Source organism: Mastomys coucha, unplaced genomic scaffold (genome assembly GCF_008632895.1).
Source record: "Mastomys coucha isolate ucsf_1 unplaced genomic scaffold, UCSF_Mcou_1 pScaffold23, whole genome shotgun sequence".
Lineage (NCBI taxonomy): Eukaryota > Metazoa > Chordata > Mammalia > Rodentia > Muridae > Mastomys > Mastomys coucha.
The window spans coordinates 118312261-118323148 of NW_022196906.1; the positions used below are offsets into that span (position 1 = coordinate 118312261).

The 10888-nt window shown below is 36.7% G+C and overlaps 1 protein-coding gene across 1 annotated transcript in view; it reads left to right on the plus strand.

Moving 5' to 3' along the window:
- Positions 1 to 10492, plus strand: part of LOC116073041 (zinc finger protein 431-like) — a 16749-nt gene extending 6257 nt beyond the window's left edge. The window contains exons 2-4 of the mRNA XM_031344706.1: positions 6789 to 6915; positions 7117 to 7177; positions 8312 to 10492. Of these exons, the coding sequence (XP_031200566.1) occupies positions 6789 to 6915; positions 7117 to 7177; positions 8312 to 9527 (1404 nt within the window). The 3' untranslated portion in view covers positions 9528 to 10492. The remainder of the gene's footprint in view (positions 1 to 6788; positions 6916 to 7116; positions 7178 to 8311) is intronic.
- The last annotated feature ends 396 nt before the right edge of the window (positions 10493 to 10888 follow it).

Here is a 10888-nt window from a genome sequence, read left to right on the forward strand (position 1 = left end):
CTCTGTAGACCAGGCTGGCCTCGAACTCAGAAATCCGCCTGCCTCTGCCTCCCAAGTGCTGAAATTAATGGTGTAAGTTCTCTCCAGTTTCTTTTGGAGGCACTAAGAGTTTTCCTCTTAGGACTGCTTTCATTGTGTCCCATCAGTTTTGATACAATGTATCTTCATTTTTATTAAATTCTGAAAAGCCTATAATTTTTTTTCTTTATTTCTTCCTTGACCAAGTTATCCTTGAGTAGAGTGTTGTTCAGCTTCCATTTGTATGTGTGTTTTCCATTGTTTTTGTTGGTATTTAAGACCAGCCTTAGTCTGTGGTATCTGATAGGGTGCATGGAATTATTTCAATCTTCTTGTATCTACTGAGGCCTGTTTTGTGACCAATTATATGGTCAGTTTTGGAGAAGGTACCATTAAGAGCTGCAAAGAAGGTATATTCTTTTGCTTTAGGATAAAGTGTTCTATAAATATCTGTTAGATCCATTTGGTCCATACCTTCTGTTACTTTCACTGTGTCTCTGTTTAATTTCTGCTTCCATGATCTGTCCATTGCTGAGAGTAGGGTGTTGAAGTCTCCCACTATTATTGTTTGGGGTGCGATGTGTGCTTTGAACTTTACTAATGTTTCTTTTATGAATGTGGATGCCCTTGCATTTGGAGCATAGATGTTCAGAATTAAGAGTTCATCTTGGTAGATTTTTCCTTTGACCAGTATGAAGTGCCCTGCCTTATCTTTTTTGATAACTTTTGGTTGAAAGTTGATTTTTTTGATATTAGAATGGCTACTCCAGCTTGTTTCTTGGGACCATTTGCTTGGGAAATTGTTTTCCAACCTTTTACTCTGAGGTAGTGTTTGTCTTTGTCACTGAGGTGCATTTCCTATATGCAGCAAAATGCTGGGTCCTGTTTGCATATCCAGTCTGTTAGTCTATGTCTTTTTATTGGGGAATTGAGTGCATTGATATTAAGCGATAATAAGGAAAAGTGATTGTTACTCCCTGTTATTTTAATTGTTAGAGGTGGAATTATGTTTGTATGGCTATCTCCTTTTGGATTTGTTGAAAGATTACTTTCTTGCTTTTTTCTAGGTTGTAGTTTCTTCCTTGTGTTGGTGTTTTCCATCTATTATGCTTTGTAGAGCTGGATTTATGGAAAGATAATATGTAAATTTGGTTTTGTCATGGAATATCTTGTTTTCTCCATCTAGGGTAATTGAGAGTTTTGTTAGGTATAGTAGCCTGGGCTGGCATTTGTGATCTCTTAGGGTTTGTATGACATCTGCCCAGGATCTTCTACCTTTCATAGTCTCTGGTGAGAAGTCTCCTGTAATTCTGATAGGTGTGCCTTTATACTTTTTCCCTTACTGCTTTTAATATTCTTTGTTTGTTTAATGCATTTGGTTTTGATTATTATGTGATGGGAGGAATTTCTTTTCTGGTCCAGTCTATTTGGAGTTCTGTAGGCTTCTTGTATGTTCATGGGCATCTCTTTTTTTCGGTTAGGGAAGTTTTCTTCTATAATTTTGTTGAAGATATTTACTGGTCCATTACCTTGGGAGTCTTCACTCTCTTCTATACCTATTATCCTTAGGTTTGGTCTTCTCGATGTGTCCTAGATTTCCTGGATGTTTTGGGTTAGGATCTTTTTGCTTTTTGCATTTTCTTTGACTGTTGTGTCAGTGTTTTCTATGGTATTTTCTGCCCCGAGATTCTCTTCTATCTCTTGTATTCTGTTGGTGATGCTTACATCTATGACTCCTGATCTCTTTCCTAGGTTTTCTAACTCCAAGGTTGTCTCCCTTAGTAATTTCTTTATTGTTTCTATTTCCATTTTTAGATCTTGGATGGCTTTGTTCATTTCCTTCAGCTGTTTGATTGTGCTTTCCTATAATTCTTTAAGGGATTTTTGTGTTTCCTCTTTAAGGGCTTCTAGCTGTTTACCTGTATTCTCCTATATCTCTTTTTCAAATGTCACCCTTGCACGAACCCTCACCCCTTTGCTTCTTAGAGGGTGCTCTCCCACCTACCCACTCACTCCTGACTCACCTGTCTATGATTCCCCTTTTCTAGGGTATCAAGCCTCCACAGGACTAAGCACCTCTCTTCCCACTAATGCCAGATAAGGCAGTCCTCTGCTACATATGTAACAGGAGCCATGGACTGGCCCATGTATAGTCTTTTGTTGGTGGTCTAGTCCCTGGGAGCTCTGAAGCATCCAGTTAGTTGATACTGTTGTTGTTACTATGGGTTTGTGATCCCTTTCAGCTCCTTTAGTTCTACTCCTAACTCTTCCATTGGGGTCCCTGAGCTCAGTCAAAATGTTGGCTGTGCATATCTGCATTCTGTCTTAGTCAGGTGCTGGCAGAGCCTTTTAGAGGACAACCATACCAGGCTCCTTTCTGCAAGCATATCTTATTATCAGCAATAGTGTCATGGTTTGTTGTATGTGGATGGGATGGATCACAAGGTGAGGTGGTCTATGGATGGCCTTTCCTTCAGTCTCTGCTCCATATTTTGTTCATGTATTTTCTTTAGACAGGAACAATTCTAGGTTAAAAATTGTGAGATGTGTGGGTGGCCCAGTCCCTCAAGTGGGGGACATATCTGTCTACTGGAAAGTCTTTTCAGGTTCTATCCCCCTGCTGTTGGGCTTTTCAACTAATGTCATCCCCACTGGGTCTTGGGAGCCTCTCACATGCCTGGCATCTGGTACTTTCTAGTGGTTCTCCCCCCTCATTCCCCACTCCATACTGCTACATATTTCATTTCATTCTCCTGGGCCTCTGGACTTCTCTCCTGTCTCTTCCCATACCTAATCCTGGCCCCCCTTTTTCCCTCTCCCTCCCCTCTCTCAAAGCTGTCCAAGTCCAGGTAGATCAAGGACTTCCACATAAAACCAGATACACTGAATCAATCCACTTCTTTCTTCCATTTGATTTTAATGTTTAATGCACTCTGTGTCAGATGAGTATGAGAATTTCAGCCATCTTATCTACACTGCAGGTAGCAAAAGAAAATGAAGGGCAGAAAGAACACAAAATCTAGCTAAAAAAATCACATTCAAAGAGTTTTTCTAACTTTTTAATTGGTATGTGGAGAAGAAAAATTAAATATCAAGCTTTTGTAGCAAGAGTTGTTCCAAATATGATAAGCAAATGTGCTATTATAGTATACTGTAAAAATGCAGAAATATGGTTTATTTTGATAGTATGAGAAATTTCTGTCAGTGAGTTATTCTACATGAAAAAAATAAAAAAATGGAGTTAAACAACAGACTGACATGTTTTGCTTGAATTTAAACATTGACAATTACTTATAGTTTGACAAAAATGTAATAGTCTTAGATAAATGACTCATGTCTTTGTCTTCTTGTAATCAAATAATCCACCTTAGATAGTGACATTTTTATCTTTGCTTTTAAGAATGTGTTTATACATTTAACCTTTTTATATGTTTGTATATATTTAATATATAATTAATATAGTAATACTGTATAACATTATATATGTAGTTCTATTATTTGAAAACTAACATAAGAAAGTGACCTGGGTTTGTTTCCTGCATGATATATATTTCACATTGCTGAGAGCATAGCATTTGATTACACAGATGTATGCAGGGCCAAGAATGAGCTTGTCATAAACTCCTGTGTGATGTTCACCTATACAGAATGAGAATTATATCTGTCAAAATCATGCTTTTTCTCTGTCTTCACTATTTCACTTCTTTTTGTTCTTTATTGCTTTTCTTCTTTGCATTTTCATTTAAGAAAATTTGAATTAATGTTTTTAATTGCAATAGATTCTTCTCTCATACAATATATTCTGACTACTATTTCCCCTCCCTCCACTCCTCCTGAGTCCAGCCTACATTCCATGTTCCACAGATCTACTCCCTTTCCTCTATTTCCTCTTTAGAAAAGAGCAAGCCTCTAATAGAGGATAGCCAAACAAGACCAAACAAGATACAAAAAGACAAGGCAATAGGCCTCATATTTAGTCTGGACAAGGCAACCCAATAATAGGAGGAAAAGAATCTCAAGAGCAAGTGAGAGAGTTAAAGCCATAGCTTCTCCCACTGTTGGGAGTCCCACAAAAACAGCATGCTAACAGCCATACTATATCAGCAGGGGACCAATTACATACTCATGAAATACTCTATACTTGCCATTTAAGACTCTGAAATTTTTGACCATCCAGGTAGTGTAGGTGATAGGTTCTCTCTCATAGTGTAAGCTTCAAGTTAAACCAAACATTGGTTTGCCCTCCAAGAAATTGGGTGCCACCATTCCCCTGCACATCTTGCAGGCAAGACAGATTTTAGATAGAGGGGTTTTATCTGGGGTTGGTGTCCAGGTTTCTCTTTCTGTAGCCTGTACCTTCTCACCCTAGAGACTAGAACCCATGGGTGGAGTCTGTACCTACTTCACCTCTCTACATTCAGAGAGCTGTGTAGAAGTTGTCCTCAGCAATGCAGCCCTGCTGTCAGTTTTCAGAGAGTAACTTTCTGTCCTAGCATCATCCTGGGTTGTTTAGAGCCAACAATTCAACTGAATGTAAGTCAGTCTCACCACTGAGACTATACCATGCTTGGCGATAAAAGATGGCCACTTCAAACTCTGTATTCTTCATTAGTAGGAGTCCTAACTAAGGTCATCTTCTTAGATCCCAGGAAGTTACTAGTGCACTAGGTCTCTACACTAAGCTCCAAATGCCTCCCTAATTCTAGCTATTTCTCCCTGCATTTCACTCTCTCCACTTTCCCAGCTGATCCCTCCCACTCCTGTTCCCATTCACTCCCAGTCCACTCACAGAATCTATTCTATTTATCATTTCCAGGGAGACCCACACTTTCCCATATAGCTGTACACTTTACTTATACTCTCTGAGTCTGTGGATTGTAGCTTGATTATCATTTACCTAATAACTAACATCTGTTTATAAGTGAATACATACTATACTTGTGTGTCAGAAGAAACTTTGGACATTTGAACAGTGTACAGGCTATTGCAGACTAATAGCATCATTAAAATTATACTCAATGCATTTTTTAATAGGATGACCATGAGCCTATAGTGACTAGGTTTGAATGTAGTTGATTGAATAAAAGACCTCCTAGATAGGATAATATCTTTAAACACTTGTCTCTCCTTTGTGACTTTCTTTGGGAAGCTTATGGAGGAGGGGCCTTTCTAGATTTCTTATTGGGAATGGGATTTGAGTGTCTGAAGACTCAACCCATTGCCTGTTTATTTTGTGTGTGTCTACTGTGCTGTGGTTGAAACTCAATAGTCAGCTTCCTTCTCATGCTGCCACAGCCTTTACCATTATGGTCTTTGTCCCTAAATCACATAAGATAAAATAAAAGAAATTGTTATTCAATGCTAAACTAATTTGCTGTTCTGGTGGTTTTATATTTTTAATTTTGATTTGTTGTTGTTGTTTATTTTTTGTTTTGTTTTTGTTTTGAGGACAAAGTTTCTCTGTGTAGCCCTGGTTGTCCTGAAAGTAGGTATGTAGACCAGCAGGCTTTGAAGTTAGAAATTCACCTGATTTTGGCTCCCAAGTGCTGGGATTAGATGTGGGAAAACATTCCTGGCTTTTTTGTTGTTGTTGTTGTTGTTTTTATATTATTAGATGGAATATAGGTTTTTGTACATGTCAAACATATGCTCTTGTGCTGATCTTCATTCACATTTTGAATTTTGATATTTGGCAGAGACTATAGTCTATTTCTCAAGATGGCATGTATCCATGACATTAATACTACCTGAGCCTTCTGAGTCATTGAATTTCACATATGTGATATATTTCCTATCTGTTGTGTTTGTTTTGATTTTTTCTTACTGAACATGAGTTTTGCCTATATTCATGTAGTCCTCAGGACACATATTCCTCAGGGCTCTGTCTCTCTGAGGCACTTCCATCATGGTTGTGCTAACTGGTGCACCATACTCCGTGAGTTCTAAAGCTGTTTGCTGTTGCTCTTCCATGGGCCTTGATGAAAGATGGCCTCAGAACTCCCGAACTTGGAATAGTGGATAGTTGTGAGCCTCCATGTAAGTACTGGCAATTGAGCTGAATAGTTTGCAAGACCAGCAAGTGCTGTTAACTCCTGATTTATCTGTCCTGTACTATGTTGCTTATTTATGATCAGCATTTACATTGCTAATATTTTCATCAGTTCATTTGGTATTATTTAAACATGCATTCCATTTTAGCTAAATCTTTATGTTACTCTTAAACTGGGACACTTCAGGTTTCTGGAAGATGAATGCAGAACCAGAAAGGATGTATGAACTTCACTTAAGACCTCTGAGTTCTTTCCATCTTTTTTGTTTGTTTGATTGATTTTTACAGGGGAGTCAGGGTCTTAATATGTGTCTCTGGCTGTCCTGCACAAACCAGGCATCCAACTCAATGCCTCGAGAGTGCTAGGATTAAAGCCATGAACCAGTACACCCAGATTACCCATCTTTTTTGGTAACTATTAATTGTTCATACAATATCTCTGATGAGTGCTCAGTTTGATCTGTTTTCTTCTCTCTATGTCTGTTGATTGGCTTTTCTCTTTGAATAGGCTATATCCTATTCAAAGGGCTCAGAAATGACAGAGGTAAATCTCATTATATAGTTTCCTTCTACCATGACTTGGTGATTACATTAGAACTACTATGTCAGGAAATAAGTGGGGGAAGCACCAGAATTATATGAATATATTGTCAATGAAGTATACATTTACTGTGTTGTCAGTATCATGTTTTCTGTCCTATACATGTATGGGATATTTTAGAATGCAGTGACCTATGATGATGTGCATGTAAATTTCACTTGGGAAGAGTGGGCTTTGCTGAATCCTTCCCAGAAGAGTCTCTACAAAGAGGTGATGCTGGAGACCTGTGAGAACCTCACTGTTATAGGTAAGATAGTGAATTTTCTTTGACTTTTTAAAATAAAGGGAGAAATGTTTCTTTGGTATTGATAATCTTCTGTAATTTCAATTGAGAATGAGGAAAACTGAGGCGAATAAGTCAAGCATTGTTCTAATGTTCACTGAATATAGTAACTTAAATTTTCCTTAATTTCCAATAATGTATACATTTTCTGGTACTGCATTTTAGGCTACAGTTGGGAAGACCATTATATTGAAGATCAATTTCAAAGTTCTAGAAGAGATGGAAGGTAATTTTCATGTGCAAGCTGATACAAATATGCCTCTGAAGAAATTTTACTCTGCCCTGGAAGTTCAAAAAAGAAAAAAAGGCCACAGCATAAAAAAAGTACTTCTTTAAGTGTATCGAAAATAAGTACTTCTTTAAGTGTATTGATATTTATTATTATAGTCTCAAAAATCCATCTACCTCAATGTCAGGTGTCTGATTTGTTTGAGAGGCATTCTTCTAAGAAAGGAGATGAGGAAACAATGCCTTAACAGATATCACCATTTGAATCATAACCCTATTAGAGCTATACTGCAGAATTGCCAATCTGTCTCACTTAAGTATTGTAAAAAGTATACACTTTGAATAGGTGATAAATATATCTTCACTATATTCTAATGGGCCTATAGTCCATAGTAAAGCTGGTGTTACTTATATTATTGTAGTAACATTGCTAAGTGTAGTGAGGGGGGCAGTTTATGAGAGTTAAGAATTAGATAACTTAACCCCTTACCACATGTCTGTGAAGAACTGTGTGACTGCAATGTGGAAACCTTTATTTTGTTATTCCTTTCTTAATGGGTATATCATATGTCACAATGGATAAACACCATTGAGCTTAGGGATATTCAGAGAAGCAACATACCTCTCTCCCAGAAAAAAGTAGAAGATATCTAGTAGTCCCCACTTTGAGTAGACTCTCTAAATGTGGTACAAGTTTGCAATTTAGAATATATATATAAACTCACACTGCAGAAAATCTCTAGGGGGTACTAGAAATACAGAAAATCTTCTGATTGTCCTAGTTCACTTTGCAAATGTGGTGGAAAAAAGGAAAATTTATTAATTCATTCACTATAGTTAATCTCTTGAGTTCTTTCAGTTTTCTTCAAATAATTGAAAAACTTCATATTGAAAAAGAATGTTATAAGTGTGAAACATGTAATAAATGCTCTTACCAGCACAAGTATTATCAAAGATGCATAAGAACCCATAATGAAGGGGGACCACATTGATTGTAAACAAAGTGATAAAATCATAGGATCTGATTCCTCTTTACCATTAGACCAAATTATTGCATTAATTCATACAGATAAAAAGTTCAACAGGGTAATAAATGTGGTAAAGCTTTCACATGTGTCAATTATCTTTACAGGCATAAAGGAGGTCATACTGGAGAGAAACCCTATGAATGTAGTCATTGTGGTACAGCCTTTGCAAGGCATGGTCATCTTCAAAGGCATAAAGGAACACATACTGGAGAGAAACTTTATGAATGTAATCGATGTGGTAAAGCCTTTGCATGGAACTGTCATCTCCGAATACATAAAAGAACACATATTGGAGAGAAACCTTATGAGTGTGATCAATGTGGTACAGCCTTTGCAAGTCACTGTCGTCTTCAAAGGCATAAAAGAACACATACTGGAGAGAAACCTTATGAATGTAATCAGTGTGGTAAAGCCTTTTCACAACACAGTACTCTACAAGTTCATAAAAGAATACATACTGGAGAGAAACCCTATGAATGTAACCAATGTGGTAAAGCCTATACACGTCACAGTCATCTCCAAAGACATAAAAGAACACATACTGGAGAGAAACCTTATGCATGTAATCAATGTGGTAAAGCCTTTGCTTATCAAAATAGTCTCCAGTATCATAAAAGAACACATACTGGAGAGAAATCTTATGAATGTAAGCAATGTGGTAAGGTCTTTGCATGCCGTAATCACCTTCAAATACATAAAAGAACACATGCTGGACAGAAACGCTATGAATGTAACCAATGTGGTAAAGCCTTTGCTTTTCACAGTCATTTCCAAAGACATAAAAGACATATTGGAGAGAAACCTTATGAATGTAATCATTGTGATAAAGCTTTTGCAAGTCACAATAATCTTCAAAAACATATAAGAATACATACTGGAGAAAAACCTTATAAATGTAATTTGTGTGATAAAGCCTATGCATATCACAGTCATCTCCAAACACATAAAAGAACACATACTGGAGAGGAACCCTACAAATGTAGTCAATGTGATAAAGCCTTTTCACAACAAAGTTCTCTACAAGTTCATGAAAGAATACATACTGGAGAGAAACCCTATGAATGTAACCAATGTGGTAAAGCCTTTACATGTCACAGATATCTCCAAAGACATAAAAGAACACATACTGGAGAAAAACTCTATGAATGTAACCAATTTGGTAAAATATTTGCACAACATAGTACTCTCCACAGCATAAAAAAGCACATATTTGAGAGAAACTCTATGAATATAATGTGTGGCAAAACCTTTGCAGGTCAGAGTCATTTTCAAAGGCATGAAAGAATTCATACTGGAGAGAAACCCCATGAATGTATTTAATATGGTGAAGCCTTTGCATATTTCTATAGTCTTCATCATCATGAAAGTATTCCTACTGGAGAGAAATTCTACAAATGTAAGCAGTGTGGTAAAGCCTTTGTGTTATGGGTCTACTTAGATCCAACACAAGTCAAACACCAGATCAATGCGAATGACAAAAATTAATTGTGATAATGCTGCTGTTGATTAATCAGGGCCTTAGAATATATTCTGGAGGTGAAATGCAACCCATGTTACAAAGCTTTTAAGCTTGAAAAACATAAACATCTGTGCCAAGTTACAGCTACATTTTTCTACCAATCAGCATTTAGGGATAGTAGCTTTTCTTATGTGATTGATCTATGTCAATGGATACAGAATGCATGTTTTATACTCTAATCAATCATATCCATTTGTTCTTTTGTAATTAGGAAGTCATTATATTTGGGGGAACAAAAGATGTTAACAGATGCTGTAGTTAGGTACAGTCATGTTTTAGGGAATAGAAGCCATGTTTAGCTTGCTGTGCTATAGATATGTATATATTATTTGATTTTCATTCCTTCTTTATGTTCATATTAGTTACTATTTGACAATTCCTCTTTAAGTACTGCCTTCTAAGGTAATTATCTCAAGATGGTAATGTAACAGCAATGATAATGTAACAACAAAGATTTCTTAATTTTTTTCTGTTGTGTGTATGCAATGTGATTATTGGTTTTTAGGCCATGATGGATAGATGGAGACCATCTACTTTCTACTTTGACCATCTTTATATGGTGATAAAGGTCAGGTTGCCAGCTTTGCATACTGCAGAAATTTTCCACTGAGCCATCTCACTGTGGTTCAAATAAGATTAATTGAAACATCCCATCAGTAAAATATTGTCTTCTTTTCAAATTGTAAACATTGTCATCTAAGATTGAAGAAAACAGGATGATTTTTATAATAAGTCCTATTTGCAAATGAAAACGATATTACTACTATCATGTTTTGTTTTTTTATTTATTTGTTTTGCTTTTGGAATGTGTTAGTTTATTCTTAGGAGTGAACATTTGCCCATAACACTTTCTTGGAACCACAAATGAATGCCAGAGAATTGTCTCACTGGGTAAAATGGTTACTTCTAATCTGATAACCTGAGTTCAATGTCTGGGAGATCCATATTACTCCTACAGTTTTTTTCTCTCATTTCTATAAGTGGGCTATGGCATAGGCACATGCACCAGCACATACATAAATAATTTTAAAACACAAATGAGGGTCAGTGAGGTTATTTGAACCAAATGACTTCCTGGGTTTCATTTCTAGAACTCACATAGGAAAGTAGAAATTAGACACCAATAATTTGTCCTCTCACTGCCATATGAGCACAGTGGGAC